Here is a 17,654-nt window from a genome sequence, read left to right as displayed (position 1 = left end):
CAAATGAATAGTTTCCCCTTACACTGTGGATGTATTCTTACTTCTGAAAGGTACCGGATCCCAGAACTAAAAGTAAATATTGTATTGTGAATGCTACATTAAAGTTTGATGTAAAAACAGGTGTCGCTATTTGTCTTCCCCTGATGTGTTATTAAGAGCACTTCACCACAGGTGAATCAGTCCTACATAAGGATGCAGTGACTAATCACTCTCTACTTCTGGAGACCGATCTTTTTTTTTTCATTCACAGCCAGTGTCGCTATAGCAAGTAGCGCGTATCGAGGTATCAGGATAGCTTCACCTAACCCAAATCTCAACTTGACATGCCTCGTCTGTTCGATATCCCATTAAGAGTGTCGTGATGACCAGTGTCCTGTTATTAATAATGACCATCACGTTCATTCCTTTTAGTTTTTAGCTGTCATACAGTGGCCGACTTGTTCCTTTCCTGAAAATTACCGTTCTTACGTTTCTTTGTCATGCCAAATCTGTTTCGCCCCAGCCCCAGCCCAAAGTCACATATTTGATATTATATACATCTCTTCTATAAAGGCATAGTCGAAAATATCTTCTTTTATCCATCCATCTTTTTTTTCTGTCATCCTCCCATCTTCTCTTTTGTCATCCCCCCCCCATCTTTTGTCACTCCCCAATCTTATTTTTAGTCTTTCGACTATTTTATATGGTAACGTCATACAAATTTTCCATCAGGTAATTTATTTATTAAAATTTTGTATCTAAATGTAAAAGGTAATTACATTTAATTAACTTTGTACTTGGACAATCGAACGATGGCCCCGGGTTCGAAGCAGTGGCGTAGCAAGGTACCCATGGGCCCGGGTTGAAGAATATATTGGTGGGCCCTTTCCCCCTTATAAGACAAATGTTATGTGTGACAAAACAATTGAGTAATCTGAATGTATTGATACAATTATCAAAAGACATTTCAATGCAAGTAGAGTAGCTTTTTAATCATCTTATTACGTTTGAAGCAGAACTCCAACTTGAATTAAAATTCAATGTACAATTTTTTAACAAAATGAAACGATTTAACTAAGTTTCAAATATATAAAGAAATATTTTACGAGTTCTAGTTCCCATTCTACACATTGACATTCCTAAATCACTTCTAGGTGTCAAACTTTGAAACATTGATACAAACTGGTATCTAATTCTACGTCCATTATTTAACGGTAAATAGATGGAATATTTATTTACAAACATTTTTTTGGCCTTCTAGTAGCAAAGTAAGAAACCAGTGCATCTATTTCTTAATGCGTGAGCGGCTTCTTCTGATGAAACAATGCTCGAAGGATATTCTAGTATCCAATCATATTGGAATCACCATCATAGCTTTAGCCTCGCAGTTTATAAAACCCAGGAATGACTGTCTAATTACTATTTCTTTTGACGTTGTTCCGTCATCGGATATCACTAAGCAGTATTTAAAAAAATTACTAATTTGATAAACTTTGATATGTCTTGAGTGCTGCCACCAATGAAAGAGATAAATGGTGCCAGCACTGTATTGCCCAACAGGTCTATTATCTCGTTTTGAATCTGTTGGGCTTTGTTTTCCTGTCAAATTTCAACATTCATAGCAATTTTCTGAGGTTTCTGTGTAAATATAATGGTGTTAACTTTAAGAGCTATGAACCAAGTTTCACCCGAATTCTAAGCATTGGTCAGAGAAAGACACTATTCCATGATTAATTTAGTCATCTCTCTTTCCTCTAGATCCTTGTTATAAACCTGCTCCCAAAGTCAGCTTCCTCGTTAATAGCAATAGCACAAACCTATTCAACGCTTTAACTATGTAGGCCTATATGTTTCCAATGTATCATTTCTTTGGCTTAAAACATATTTAATGTTATTTTTGTTTTGTTTTGATTTCATCTCCTTCTTTTTTATTCTGATATAATAATAATAATAATAATTTTAATAATAATAATAACAACTGACCTCACAGATACCTTCAAGGCCCTTAACATTCCTAGGAACATCCTCGTTGCCTGTCAGAGGACGGTACTGCTGCAGACCTGCCACATCACCAGAAAATTCCTCAGTGGAAACTGATAAAGGGACTACAATGAATTTTGTTTCTCTTTAACGAAACTCGACCTTGGCAGAGCCAGAGAATGACTACTCGTTCGTTTCTGACATAATAATAATAATTAATTTTAATAATAATAGTAATAATAACAATCTTCATTATCCATAAGGAAATTTGTCTTACAATTTGTGCATTACACCAAACAAAGCATTATAACTATAGAAAACCAAAATATACAATCACTCCAGATTCTCTCATAATTCACATGTGAAATGTTTATATCAGATAGTTGTACTGTGTTTATGATTTGATTGCCAAGGGGGGTTCTTTTGTCTACGGTATTGACGTCTTGTTTCTGATGATTACTTTCACAATGTTTATCCACTACAGAGGACAACTAAACAATGGGATGAAGACTTCCGGGCACGCATCGTCCGGATTGAATTTTACATTATCTGCGTCGTATTCAATAGTTTATAAAACTTATCTAATGAGATAGTTCAATGTCTACTAAACATATGACAACTTCAGAAAAGATCTCTTTTTATTTTGTTCAGTATTGAAGAGAATACATTGCCAACAACACATACAAGACACGTCAGTTGACGGTTGACACAATTCACATTAACATTGTTCATAAACTGTCCAAACTTGACGGGCACTCTGTCGTAGACGAACCAAAACTATTTATCGCTATATAATAATGTTAATTTTACATGTTTTATATACAATTCTTTTTTTTTTTTAAAGATTAAGCTTTGAGAAAATGAATAATTAACAGCTGTATCGAAATTTCAATTGGTGGCAATCAGGACTATCCCTATAGACTTAATTGTTATTGTCGACATCACACCCTTTTTCCCCCCCCCCCCCCCCCCCCACTGTAGAACACATTAATATTTTCTTAACCAAACTCTCCCCATTCCTCCTCCCCCCCCCCCCCCCCCACCGATCCCATTCCTGTAACACTATCAATAGTTTTATGAAAATACGGGGGAAAAAAAGAATGGGAAGATATGGAAACAATTGTTACCTCATGCGCACGAGGCTAGCCACCATAACAATCTACAAATCCTGATGGACAACAATTCCCTACATGAAAGCTTCAAACACTGGTGAATGTTTTGAAATTAATATACATTTTGTTTCCACGTTCATAGTTTGAAGGAGATTTTTTAATTCTATTTTTTATCGGTCTTTACAACAGTGCATTTATTTTTTCACTTAGTGTCATCCCCGAGTTCTCAAGGGGGCCCCAACTGGACGAGAGTCATTGGCCCAAGAGCAATGAGCCCCTTTGCGCCATTGTTGTTACGCCACAGGCTGTGGGCCCCTAATGGTCGTGGGCCCGGGTTCATTGAGCATTTCACCTGTTAAACACCTGTTAAACACCTTAATGAGTCTAAAACCCGTGACGAAAATAAAACTGACTAAATACACAACACAGGATTTCAAGTAACTACTTACTCTAACTATGCGTTTAAATTTGCATAAAGAATTTTTGATTTTCAGCACGTTGTTTTAAATCTTCTTTAATTTCATGATCGCAAAAGGAAAATGTTGTTATTCCTTCATTATTCCATCTCCTCCCCACCAATATGTGAACAATCAAACTAGCGACAAAAATGTTACTACAAATTTTAGAAAGTATAATACGATCATCCTTTTAAAACTATCAAAATAACATTGCAATATAAAAGAAACATTCTGGTGTTTGTATTGATAAGAATTATTTGTCGCGTAAATAATCGCGTCAATTTCTGCTGTAGTTGACATCACAGTCTGAACACAGAAAGTAGATCTCCCTGTGTCGGGCGGTGATTATGCGTGATGTTGTTGCTGCTTGGTATTGAAGACGACTGCAGTCGATTTCTCTCATCTAGTAATGTCTCTCTAGTGTTGGAACTGCTCTCAGAGCGCTAGGTCAATGTGCTGGAGATAGATCTAATAGCTAAATAGAAGACTGATAGTTTCCTTGTTTATTTCGAATGGAGAAAAAAAAACTGAACGATTTACGTGTTTCATGCTGGATTACTTTTTAAAGTTTTCTTTTCTTTTTTTTTTTCAAATTTTGTTTATTCTTAGGATAAGTAATGGAGGCGTGGTGGCTGAACAGTTAAACGCTTGGCTTCTGAACCGGGGGTCCCGAGTTTGAGTCCTGGTGAAGACTGGGATTTTAATTTCGGGATTTTTTTTGGCACCTCCCAGCTCTAGTTGGGGAAAAGTAAAGTCGTTGTGCTGGCCACATGATACCCTCGTTAATCGTAGGCCACAGAAACAGATGGCCTTTACATCGTCTGCCCATAGATCGCAAGGTCTGAGAGGGGCACTTTAGGGTAAGTTAAGTTGTCCTACAACAAGACAGTTGACTAGATCTAGGTCAGTGAAGCATCTATTAAAAGTGCATTTTTATAGATGCCTGTATTTTTAAACTAAACAAAAACAGAACGATAAGAAAAACATTAAAAAATACTTTCAAAAACAAAACAAAGTGCAAATGTGTATCAGTTTGGATCAGTCATGTAATTGTATGTATGGTTGACATAGACCTATAAATTTGTACGATAGAAAAAGTTTTACCGATTCTTTTTTTTTTTTTTTTTTAGCTTTCTCAATGTGCTATGATACTATCACCCCTTCAAGTACGATTTCTTTCCCTTGTTCAAGAAAACAAATTAAATACCAATAGTTAATAAACCAAATTGGTTAATTTTTGTTTATTAATTCTTGTGTTTTCAGGTAAAAGAAATATCGTGCAAATGTACAGCTAAATCCGAATAAGGTGTGGGGGAAGTCCCTTGTGCAACCTTTTTACCATATAGACAGTCAGAGTGAGTTGATATAAGCTTTGTAAATACCTAGATAATAAGCTTACAAATGTTAATACGTGTTCAAGAAGTTGAAACCTGAAGATTTGATTCAATGAAGCATCGCTTAAAAACGTCTCGTAAAATGGATTAAAACATTCTTATGCGTATACATATGTGTTGAAGTAAGTACTGAGTTTCTATTTGTATGTTTGTTTCTGTTTGTCTGGATGTGCGTGTTTCTGTTTGTGTGTCTATGTCTGTGTTAGTTTGTCTGTTGCAATGTTTCTTTGTCCGTATGTCTTTGCATCTGTGTGCCTCTCTGTCTCTGACTGTGTGCCATTGACTGTGTCTCTGACAGTGTGCTTGTGTGTCTCTGACTGTGTGCCATTGACTGTGTCTCTGACAGTGTGCTTGTGTGTCTCTGACTGTGTGCCATTGACTGTGCCTCTTACAGTGTGCTTGTGTGTCTCTGACTGTGTGCCAGTGTGTCTTTGACTGTGTGCCTGTGTGTCTCTGACTGTATGTCACACAGTGTGACGGTGTGTTTCTGACTGTGTGCATGTGTGTCTCAGACAGTGTGCTTGTGTGTCTCTGACTGTGTGCTTGTGTGTCTTTGACAGTGTGCTTGTGTGTCTCTGACTGTGTGCCATTGACTGTGCCTCTGACAGTGTGCTTGTGTGTCTCTGACTGTGTGCCATTGACTGTGCCTCTGACAGTGTGCTTGTGTGTCTCTGACTGTGTGCCAGTGTGTCTTTGACTGTGTGCCTGTGTGTCTCTGACTGTATGTCAGACAGTGTGACGGTGTGTTTCTGACTGTGTGCATGTGTGTCTCTGACAGTGTGCTTGTGTGTCTCTGACTGTGTGCTTGTGTGTCTCTGACTGTGTGCCCGTGTGTCTCTGACAGTGTGCCAAAGTGCCTCTGACTGTGTTCCTGTGTGTCTCTGACTGTGTGTCTGTGACTGGAACATGTGTGTCTCTGACTGTGTGCGTCTCTGACAGTGTGCTTGTGTGTCTCTGACTTTGTGCCAGTTTGTCTTTGACTGTGTGCCTGTGTGTCTCTGACTGTGTGCCTGTATGTCTCTGACAGTGTGCTTGTGTGTCTCTGACCGTGTGCCATTGACTGTGCCTCTGACAGTGTGCTTGTGTGTCTCTGACTGTGTGCGATTGACTGTGCCTCTGACAGTGTGCTTGTGTGTCTCTGACTGTGTGCCATTGACTGTGCCTCTGACAGTGTGCTTGTGTGTCTCTGACTGTGTGCCAGTGTGTCTTTTACTGTGTGCCTGTGTGTTTCTGACTGTGTGCATGTGTGTCTCTGACTGTGTGCTTGTGTGTCTCTGACTGTGTGCCCGTGTGTCTCTGACAGTGTGCCAAAGTGCCTCTGACTGTGTTCCTGTGTGTCTCTGACTGTGTGTCTGTGACTGGAACCTGTGTGTCTCTGACTGTGTGCGTCTCTGACAGTGTGCCTGTGTGTCTCTGACTGTGTGCATGTGTCTGCGTTTGATCATCACATAATACATTTCTCGAGCTCAAGGAGATCTTAAAATGCGATGCTCAAAATACTTCATCCTTCAGAACCTATAATTTCATATAGATTTCTGATTATTCTGTAAACTGTATTGTGATGCCTCTAGGTTGGGATGTTCTAAAACTAGAAATAATTTGTCAATAAAAACCACATACATTTAAGGAGATCTTTACAAATTCATGTGTATTGTTAGCACTTAACACTTCTCATATGGGGTAAATACAGTGGCGTAGCTACCAATGTGCGGGTGGTGCGGGCCGCACAGGGCACCAAGTGGAGAGGGGCACCAAAACTCCCCCAGTGTGTATTAATTTCCTATTTCCCTGAGCGTTTCAGTAAAAACGACTAATTGTATGGACATGAACAAACATAAACTACTGTATTTTAAACATGAACTAACGATTTATAAACTAGTCATGTCGCTATTTTGTTTCATCTCCTTGACTATTTCTTCAATACAATGTAAGCTATAGAACAGTTTGAATCTAATTTACTACATTTATTTCGGACACACGGCACATGTTGTTACTACACTGATCAATGCTCTGCAATATAAAGAAGAAGATAGGCCAACCTTTTTTTTTACTTCATTGTTTAGGCCATTGGTTTAATCTAGATATTGAGTTTACAAATATATTTCTAAACTCTAGCTCTAAACCATAGTGTAAGTTTATTCATTTCTTTATGATTCTTTATAGTTTAATTTTGGAAATAATTATATTGTAATGTCAATATTTTAAAATAAGCTAACCTTTGTTTTCTACGAGTTTTTTTTTTAACTAACTAGTTAATTGTAATACTGTAACGTAAAAAAAATGATGAACAGTGCTCAAGGCTGATTAGTCAGGCTGGCGCCTCAAAACCATTTTAAGCTCAGACGGAGAAATCGGCATATCTGGTTCTGTCCGGTCTGGGTAGACTATATATATATATATATATATATATAAGGGCCCGATACCCAGATCTATCGGGGTCCCTCATTACCGACCCATCGGTATAGCAGAAAATGGCATCTGATGGGTAGGACTTTAGTGTAACTGATGCCAAGTTTTGGAGTATGGCAGGCGTAAATCGCCACTTGGTGGCTCCCTCTTGCCCTATAAGGGACATGTTTATTTGTGGGGCCGGAATCTCCTCCACGGAGGGCAAGTATTAATTCTTCTAATAGGAATTCTATCAATGGAGAGCCCAGCTGATTTAGACAAATTGACCGCAATGTGGAGGAACGATCGCATTTTTATGCGGTTCCTCTCTCTCCACTGTTGCACTATGATTGTGGTGGGTAGCCTAGAGTCGCCCCTTTTGTAGCGCTCGTAGGCTGTAAGTACCGCCTTCTCCCTCCTTAAATGTAAAGGGGCCACGTTTGTTAAGATTTCAGCAGCGTTTGTTGGGCTTGTCCGAAAGGTGCCACAAATGATCCTTAGTGCCTGTGATTGTACTCGGTCGAGTGATTCGAGGGCAGTTTTACTAACATATACTTGAACTGTATAACTGTACTCAATTTGTGATCTGACTGCCCCTAAGTACAAAGTGCGTAACATGTAAGCTTTGTCACCCCACTTTGTGCTGGCCAGCTTTCTTAGTAACGCTAACTTCTCCGAGGCTTTTCTTTCAACTTCCTGGACGTGCTGGAACATTGACAGTTTTCTATCCAAGGTCACCCCTAGATATTTTGGCGTGTTTTCACGTTGGAGTCGCAGCGCACCGAGTTGAAGCTCGAATGGAGCCTTTAAAATGTCGATCCCTAGGTTGAACAGGGACCAATTAAAAGGATGCACAAATTCATTTGTAGTATGTTTATGTAAAAGCGATTTTTTTGAATTAACAATATTTGATTAATGAATACATATTATTTTGAACAAAAAAGTAAGGTTTTGCAAAGTTATTAATCAGTTTTTTTTTTTTTTTTTTTTTGGGGGGGGGGGGGCATCAAGATGAGGTACCGCACCAGGCATCATATTCTCTAGCTACGCCACTGGGTAAATATTTTCTATGTAACCTCTGTTTTTTTTTTAACCTTATATGAGGCAGGGCCGGTCTTAGGCATAGGGCCTCCAAATGGTGGGGGTCTCGCACAGGACTAAGTAAAAAAACAGAGACAAAATTGCGAAACTTGGATCAGATCTCTTAGTAGAGCATTATAACTCTAAGTTTACTATCCGAACTCTGTCTCTACTACGGAAATTGCGATACATGAATTTCAGTTATTTATCGATTTAGATATAGACGCGCAGGTTTTTAATAGATTACGTAATTTTATTTTTTCGCCGTTTCTTTTTCTTTTTTAAATTTCATTTGAGGCCACCAACTACCCTTCGCCTAGGACCTCTGATTATCCAAGGTCGGCCCTGTGTGACATCTAGCGATCTTGTGCATCTTATTGACGTCATCAAAACAATTGTGTTTATTTGTTTCAATTCTTTTTAGAATTTTTTTTTCAATATGTCGTGCTATCTCTATGTTAACTATCATTATCACAAATAATAGTGTTTACATTGGTATTAACCCGTGTGAAAATGTGCATCACTACAGTTTACAAAACAAAGCAGGCCGGAATATTTTGGGAAAGGCGCCTCGTATTTTGGACACGTGACCCTTGAGAGAGTGAAAGAGTGAGAGAGAAGATCGCGAGATAGAGAGAGGGAGCGAAAGAGAATTTAAGAGAGCCAGAGAGCCAGAGATAGTATGTGAGAGAAAATAGTGAGAGAGAGAGTATAAGCAAAAATAGACTTACAGTCTGGGCCGTTATGAACAACATTTTTAAGCTGACCAATCAAAACATTTTATGACGTGCCTCATGTCATGATGTGATACTGATATGATCTTTATACAGTAAAAAGCTCTGGGCGATACATAGCGCCTATCTGATCAATTGATCTAACAGATATATCTATATACATCTTAACATTCTTGTACACCGCCTTGTGATGTGTACATCAATAAAAAAAGAAAAATGCATTAAAAATGTAAAACGAATGTTAATCTAGACAAAAGTTTGTGTGGGTTAAAACACATAATATGATAAACATCGAATATGGCTTTAAATCAGCATCCTCGTAAAAAAAGGATAAGTATCAAAAGTTTTAAAAACCTCAGAGCTATTGTCTTAGACAAAGGAAATACTGGCCACATATTGGCACAGTTGACAGCAACACTCGAGAAGCCCAAAAGAATCTGGAAAAACCAAGGCATATAGCCCGAGACAAACGTCAGACATGACCTGGTCATGACGACTTGCTAGCGAATATTGGACATTAACTGTAAACTAGAGAGGAGAATCTTAGCATTCTGCAGAAGGATTCTAGGCTTTGGCAGCCTCACACCTCGAAGCACCAAGCACGTTTTTACAAGCAACGGCACAAATCCGAGCCCTCATTCAAGAGAAGTGGTTTAAGTCCTGGGAGGAATCCGATAGAGCACGTAGTGTCTAGCAGCACATGAGTCACCCAGATCGCGACTATCCATGGTGTCGACTGAGGAGGTCAGAGCAGACAATTATTGCGCAGTGTAGGACGGAACACTGTCCTATTGGGGCATACTTTGCCCGGTTCCGTCCGAACTTTGACTCCCGATGCCGCCACTGTGGAGAGAGCGTAGAAACAGTGTCGCATATCTTGTACGAGTGTCCCCAGCTCCGCGAGCTAAAAGGGGACGTGTCTGAGCAGTCACTCGACTTGTATGGTAACTATGAGGCACTACGCCGAACGGCCCAGTTTCTTGCCAGAGCACTACGGGAGGATTGAGTCCTTCCTGCTTTTTTTTTTCAATAGGAGTTCATCTCAGGTATCTCCTACAAAGACTGTATCATAAATGAGGAAATCCAAAACAGGATCAACCAGGCCAGGCCCCATGATGACCTTCTAACAGTTGTCAAAAAATAATTGCAAGCTAAGAGTGTACGGAGACTGAACGGTAAAGCGCTTGACTTCCGAACCGGGAAATAATAATATCTAATAATATCTACAGAGAATGACTTCTATTGGAAAGTCCAGGTCTGAGTCCTAAAGGAAATCGTGTTATGCGTCTGTTCCTGATTCCCCCCCCCCCACCTCCCACACACATATTTAATGAGTACTAATGTTTGGCAACGATGGAGAAGAATCTTTGTGAATACATTAGTAAAAATTGTAGAAATAGATGAGCTATACTTTACACTTCTTGTGTGTATGTGTGTAATAGGTTGCTAAGACAACGTAATTTACTATATTTCTAAAGAAATGTACGAAATGGAAGTATATCCATATATATATATATATATTGTTATGACTTTGCCATGCGCACCGCCATCTAAGATAGTGCAGAAAGAAGGTGCGCACTATCAGTGACCAGACAAGTCGGATGTTGACACAAGAGACTAACGATTTCCGCCCAAGTCTAGAGCCAATATGGAGATGCTGTGCTCAAGTGAGCCTCAAGGCAGATGTCCTTTGTGTTTGTCATGTCTCAGTGTAAATAAACGTCTATGTCTCGTTGAGTTGCCTCACTTAAGTTATTACAATATATATTTGACCTTAGAACAACACTGGACAGCAATGTTCTACTTAATGTTGGTTTGAAATCTATTGAAATATTCTCTTTGGTCCTAGTGTTAGTCTAAAAACAAGTAAAGTTAAAAGTACAAATTTTTTTTTTATTTAACTCTTTCCCTCCGTAATTATTTTTGCACATTCAGACGGAATTCTTCATTTTGCTCATTACTATTTCACGACCATATTATGATTAAGCTTCAATAGCTTTGTTCGTTGTGATCAGAAAATATTTTATTTGGTCTAGAATTAAAGGGAAATGCATGCTCCTTCTATATGACATGAAGAAAAGTTTTTAAAATTAAATATTACTTTAATTTAATAAGGTCAAATCAACGATGGTATCGTCGATTAGGAGAGAAAGAGTTAAAGACTATTTCTATTTTATACAGCTGACCAACGTTTGTAAGAGCGATTAGTTCGTTCATAAAGACGAATGATCTAGATTCACCCCGCATCTAGCGCTCCCCCCCCCCCAAAAAAAAAAAATCCTGGTTAACCGAATAGGCATAGTCAAAATAGGCAGCCGCCTAGGGCTTCCGATTAGTAGGGACCTCGAACAGGACTCAAATATTATTTTTTTTAGAGAAAACATGGATCAAAGCTCAGACATAGCAGAACTCTATGGCTCTGTGTCTACTAGCCTAGTTGATTTTGATATAGATACAGGACAGTTTATAATTCATTGCGTATTTTTCAGACTTTATTTTGTGTTTTTCTGCCTCATTTTGGTGCTACCCTATTCACCTCAACTAGGGCCTCCCTATTGGCTTTGTCTAGGACCTCCAATTACCTATGGTAGGGCCCAGCCGAATGTATGAATCCTTTCAGAGCATAAAATATTCTACTGATATATCCAGACTTACAAGACGGTGCGCAAAATGTTCCTAAACGCCTGTTTCTTTATTAAACTCTTTGATGAAGACAGCAATATCTGTTCAATATAAAGATTATCTAGACCAAATCTATTTTTAGATATTTTGCAAAATTATAACGGACAAACCAGAGTTTTCCCAGAGTTTCCAATTAGCTAGTATGTCTTTTCCCAAAGATATAATACATTTACTGTCAAATGTCTAGGAAAATCATTAGAGCCGTTTTCGAAAACCGTGTCCATGTTTCAGATTTTTGCCGATGAATTGGCATGCTAAATATTGGAATGGTAGTAAAGTAACGTGCCGTTTAGGTTTTCTGACGTACAAATTTAAAATGTATTCGTTGTCATTGCGACGACAGATCTAATAACTGCGCTTTAATTATCAGTTTATTCTGCCTAGGGCAGAATTGAATTGAGACCCTACCAATGAAATAAAAATGTACTTATGGTCATGGTAACGATACATTAGATACAATTCCTTTCGTATATTTTTTGAAAAGTTTTGTTGAGAACTTGAGACCCGCCTTTGAGGCTGAGTTGTTTGTTTTGTTTTGCGGAAGCATTGTCTGTATAACCAATTAGATGTCTTGATGCTTTTTTTTATAAATCTTACTACCATGCACAATTTGAGAATCCCTGAGTACCAAGTGGGTTAGCAAACAATTACAAGAAACAAGCCACCAACTAGAGCATTGTTTCCCACTGACTAAATGTTCGTCAAATGTCAACATCTATTTATTGAGCGCTGCATTGAGCGACACACAGCAGACGACAGTTCGTCACAACAAACACGTGTGTGAGTGAGAGTGTGTGTCTGTGTGTGTGTGTGTGTCTGTGTGCGTTAAATTTCCTGCTCAATTTGAGTTCTTCGTCTCGAACAAAAATGTTTTTAATAAGGTGACATTCCTTTCGTTTTCTTTTTTTATTTCGTTCCCTGTGTGTTCCAACTTTTCGTTTCATTTACTTTACCTGGGAAATCGCTTCGCTAATCAGAGGCAAGGTGGGAGAATAAACAAGCTTATATCTTAGGGGAAGAAATCCACATTTAAAGGCATGTCTCTCAATATTGTAAGGTATAATTACCTTTTCGCTATCATAATCAATTAATTAATTCCTATGGCGTTTTACGTCTCGAGAGACGATCTTTTCCCTTTGCAACTTCTTGTGTGACTAAAGAGGCCAATCCTTGATACACAGCTGCGATCGCAGGTTGGGCATATGTAATAACCAGGCGCCGTTGCATTTTCACCCTTCTTTCTGCTTCTGTTGTGTATGACATCTGCAATACTTGACCCTTCCTTTATGCTCTCTCTCCATGTGGATCTATCCAGTGCCACCTCTTCCCAGCTGCTAGTGTCGATTTTGAAGAGCTTCATGTCGCGTTTGCATACATCCGTATAACGTAAAAGTGGGCGACCAGCGGCTCTCCTACTTTCTATTAGATCGCCATACAAAATGTCCTGTGGAAGTCGATCTACTGGCATTCTACGAACGTGGCCAAGCCAGCCAAGGCGTCTGCTGCTGATAACAGAGCGGATGTCCTGGCACCCTGCTCTTCGTAGCACTTCCTCATTGGTTATCTTATCTTGCCACCTTATTTTAAAGATCCGCCTTAGGCATCGGAGGTGGAAGACATTCAGCTTTTTTTCCTGCCATGAGTAGGTTGACCATGTTTCACTTCCGTACAGCAAGGTGCTCAACACACAGGTCCGGTAGACTAGGGCTTTAGTACTGTTAGTCAGCAATATGTTGTCCAAGACTCTTTTCTGTAACGTGACATAGTGGCCATTGCCTTGGCTATCCTGTTGTTAATGTCTTTATCCAGTAGAGTGTTGTTGGATATGATGGAGCCAAGGTAACAAAAGTGATCAACAATTTCTAGTGGTTGGCCATTAATGCTTACTTGAGGTGCAGTGTTTGTGCTTTGGACAAGTATCTTAGTCTTGCTTTGACTGATGTTTAAGCCGAACTTCTTGCAAGTAGCAGATAGTTTGTCAACCAGGGACTGTAGCTGAATATCAGAATCAGCCACAATAGCTGAATCATCAGCATACAGGAGTTCCCTGATGAGTAACTTCCTAACCTTGATTTTTGCCCGCAACCCTGGTACATTAAATAGTTTTCCAGAGGATCTTGTATGGAGAAACACACTGTCACAGATTACATTATAGAATTGTTTGTACATTTCACTTTTGAAAGTAATATAAGCCCTCGACATGAGTCTCGGGATTTAATCCTCAAATTTAGACACTTGACATTCAAGTCAGGATTTACCCAAGGGACGTAATTAGTATGTTTAAAATCTATTGGTTGATTTGAATTTAAACAAAGACATTTTTGAAAAGAGTTAGCGCCAGAGAATTGGCGGTAGTAAGAAGAAAAGTCAGTCGATAAAATAATGTTCTTGTAGCTAGTCACGTTTCTAAGAGCTCTGTTTGAAAAGCCTTTGTAATATGTTTCATGCTCATTGATTTGTAATTTGTACATAAACTGTACTTACGTTATATTTAAATAAAGTTCCATAGTTTTGTTTTATCAAAGAATCGTTAATTTGTGAGTCTAGATCGTCAGTTTTGTTAACTATTGAATTCAAGTAAAATCCCCGGCATGACAACACGTCATACCATCTAAATGTTGTGACACACACCTTCGTTTATGTCGTTGTAAGCATAATGCAGTAGACAGGAGAAGAATATGCCAAACAGAGTAGGTGCGCGCACACATTCCTACTTGACACCACTGCAAACCTCAAAAGGTGCTGATTAGGCTCCATTGAATTTGACAGTACATTTAGTTTCCTCATGAAAGCACTCAATGAACTTCAGTAGTTTGGGAGGGCAACCTATTTTCCTCAGGAGTTTGAAAAGGCCACTTCTGCTGACCATGTCAAAGTCTTTAGTCAGATCAACAAAAACGATGTAAAGGGGTCTGTCTCTCTCTCTGAATTTCTCCTGCAGTAGTCGCAGAGAAGATATCATGTCTATAGTGGATCTACTACTGAATCCACACTGAGACTCTGGGTAGACTCTAGAAGCTATCACTTGCAGCCTGGATAGTGCCACTCTAGCAAAGATTTTGCCCACTATACTGAGGAGAGAGATACCCCTATAGTTGTTGCAGTCACTCCGATCCCATTTGTTCTTGTTTATTGTGACTATAGTTGCGTCACACATGTCCTGTGGGACATGACTTGTTTCCCAACAGCGGCAGAGGAGAATATAGAGTTCAGGGAGCAGGAGTGATTCGTTGACTTTATCTACTTCCACTGGGATATATCACTCCCTGGAGATTTTCTATTTTTCATGCATTTAATTGCCACACAGAATACAGTAGACGAGGTCGCCCTTGCTTCTCTACCAGATCTTCCAGTATTGGAATGCCTAGATGTCCAATGTTTAGATTTTTGGATTGATTTATGTTTTGTTAGGAACAATGAATAATTGCGCAAAGTTTCAACTTGACCCGAGTATGGGTTTGGGAGAAGTCACGTGCTCAAAACTTGCAGTCTCGGTCTCTCCCTATCCCTCTCTCGTGCCGTGAGTTAATCCTCTAATATATAATGATACTGCTCCCTATCCCTCTCTCGTGGCGTGAGTTAATCCTCTATTTTATAATGATACTGCTCCCTATCCCTCTCTCGTGCCGTGAGTTAATCCTCTAATATATAATGATACTGCTCCCTATCCCTCTCTCGTGGCGTGAGTTAATCCTCTAGTATATAATGATACTGCTCCCTATCCCTCTCTCGTGGCGTGAGTTAATCCTCTAGTATATAATGATACTGCTCCCTATCCCTCTCTCGTGGCGTGAGTTAATCCTCTAGTATATAATGATACTGCTCCCTATCCCTCTCTCGTGGCGTGAGTTAATCCTCTAGTATATAATGATACTGCTCCCTATCCCTCTCTCGTGGCGTGAGTTAATCCTCTAGTATATAATGATACTGCTCCCTTCCCTCCACCACTGCACAAAGTAATTTTGGATCCGCTGGTGCCTTGAAAACACTTTAAAGAAAATCAGTCATCCATGTAGCAGAACTCCACACCCTTATTTCTACTGTTTTCTACTATAGTTACATTTTGTAGACTCAGTGCGGTATAGCACAAATAAAATCCCAAAACAAGTAAAATATACAAAAAAAAATCTTTGAAAAAGTGTTATCTAAGGGGAAAAACCGCTAAATCACTGCCATATATCTCAATACTGTATGATAAGCTCCCTTTTTCTATTTAATTGGTTAATTTAAATTTTTTTTTTTTGGTTTCAACTTGATCCGAGAATGGGAAGTTCGAAAAACATACGTGTACAAAACGTGATAGGTTAAATAACTCCACATTTACAGCCAAATCTCTCAATAAGTAACATTCATTTCCATATTTCGATACCAAAAAAAATTTAATTACCAATAACTATATACTTATTTAGTATTTTTTTTTATTGATTCATTTAGGTACAACAAATAATTGCGTATATTTTCAGCTTGATCCGAGAATGGGTGTGGGAGAAATAACGTGTACACAAATTGTAAAAGACAGCTTTGTAAATAGCTTAAGACAGGCTTGACATATATATGACTCCAATAGTCACTGCTACAGGGTTATAAAAGAATAGTCATAGGATGAGCATTCTAAAGCTAAAAGCTGCCTGGAGCTAACGACCCAATCAACATTTAAATTTCAATCAGCATCAAATGTAAGGCCTACTTAGTAATTTAGTCATGGGCAAAGCACTGACAGTCGAGACTTTTTTCTTTAATGGCCAATCACTTTGTCTCCCAAATGACTAATATGTCATACACAATAATGACCATAATGTCTTTCAGAAATAATTGGCCACTGTGGCCTTACAGTGGTGAGTCAGTCTTTTCGCTTCAGAACGTTTTGAGGTCACTCGCCTCTGTCAGGATTGGGATTATGTTTATAGCGCTAAACAGTATCATTACTTGATCTAAATGTGTTGACATATTACTTTTGAGTTGGGGGGGGGGCGTGATGGGACGAGTGAGGTGGGGGGTTGTAGAAAATGTAATAAAAAATATGTATAGACCTTACTATACATCAACGAAGTGTCATTAGTTTCCAGCTTTCATCCATCCATCCATCCCAGTGGCGCTACAGCCCATGGAGGGCTCTGGCCTGCTTTAACACATCCTTCCATTCAGATCTCTCCTGGGCCTTTCGTCTCCACGCCCTAACCCCAAGCTGCTTCAGATCTGCTTCCACGTCATCTATCCATCGCATTCGGGGTCTGCCTTTGGGTCGCCTGCCTTTTGGTTTTTGCTTGTATACGATTTTTCGCCCCTCTGTTGTCTGACATTCTTTCAAGGTGACCTGCCCAACGTAGTCTGTTCTATTTTATTTCGTTCACTATTGGTGGGTCTTCATACAATTGATATAACTCATGGTTAGTGCGTGTCCTCCACCCTGTCTCATCCTGTATGGCACCATAGATTTTCCTAAGAATTTCCAGCTTTCATAGTTATATTAATTAGTGCTGCATACCAATGAGTAAAACATGGCTAGGACTAGATGTGGCGATGAACAAACTGTTTTGCCGACACTTTCTCGTGATCCTTAAGAGATTTTTATAAATGGCGGGAAAACTATAGGTAGCTATTTTGATGTATCTGATGTACGTTCAAAATGTTTTAGTAACTTTATAGGGTTATATTTGAGGGGGGGGGGCATTTTTTGTACAAAACTTCAGTTAACCTATGCTCACTTCTGCATTCTGTGTACCTGATACACCAAAACTATTGCTATCTATTGAGTTTAAGTAAAAAGATTAAGTGAATTCCCATTTCAGACCTTTTGATCTAAAGGCCAGATGATGTTAAGGTCATCTGTACTCGGCCAACAGTTAA

General features: G+C 39.1%; 2 protein-coding genes across 5 annotated transcripts in view; one reads left to right on the top strand and one right to left on the bottom strand.

Annotated features, from left to right (window-relative positions):
• LOC106056278 (cadherin-related tumor suppressor-like) overlaps positions 1-17,654 on the top strand; it is a 58,129-nt gene that overhangs the window by 9,725 nt on the left and 30,750 nt on the right. For 2 of the 4 annotated variants that reach the window (XM_056012750.1, XM_056012746.1), the window contains exon 2: positions 4,793-5,045. The exons of 1 other annotated variant lie outside the window; for it this stretch is intronic. The gene's annotated coding sequence lies outside the window, so the exon portion shown is untranslated. The remainder of the gene's footprint in view (positions 1-4,792; positions 5,046-17,654) is intronic. One more of the 4 variants, XM_056012749.1, reaches the window with a different exon arrangement.
• LOC106069565 (uncharacterized) lies at positions 5,115-6,380 on the bottom strand. Its single transcript, XM_056013054.1, has 2 exons — positions 5,504-6,380; positions 5,115-5,380 (listed from the first exon to the last, which is right to left on the bottom strand). Exons 1-2 carry the CDS (start codon positions 6,378-6,380, stop codon positions 5,115-5,117), a joined length of 1,143 nt encoding a protein of 380 aa, XP_055869029.1.

The sequence above is a fragment of the Biomphalaria glabrata genome, chromosome 15, assembly GCF_947242115.1.
Source record: "Biomphalaria glabrata chromosome 15, xgBioGlab47.1, whole genome shotgun sequence".
Classification (NCBI taxonomy): domain Eukaryota; kingdom Metazoa; phylum Mollusca; class Gastropoda; family Planorbidae; genus Biomphalaria; species Biomphalaria glabrata.
This window is presented reverse-complemented; position numbering and strand designations above follow the sequence as displayed.

Excerpts from the sequence above, each read along its gene's own strand:
- LOC106069565 (XM_056013054.1), bottom strand. The coding sequence starts at position 6,380 with ATGTATTATGTGATGATCAAACGCAGACACATGCACACAGTCAGAGAC. Across the intron at positions 5,381-5,503 it reads GGCACAGTCAATGGCACACA|TCAGAGACACACAGGCACAC; the intron begins GTCAGAGACACA and ends TGTGACATACAG.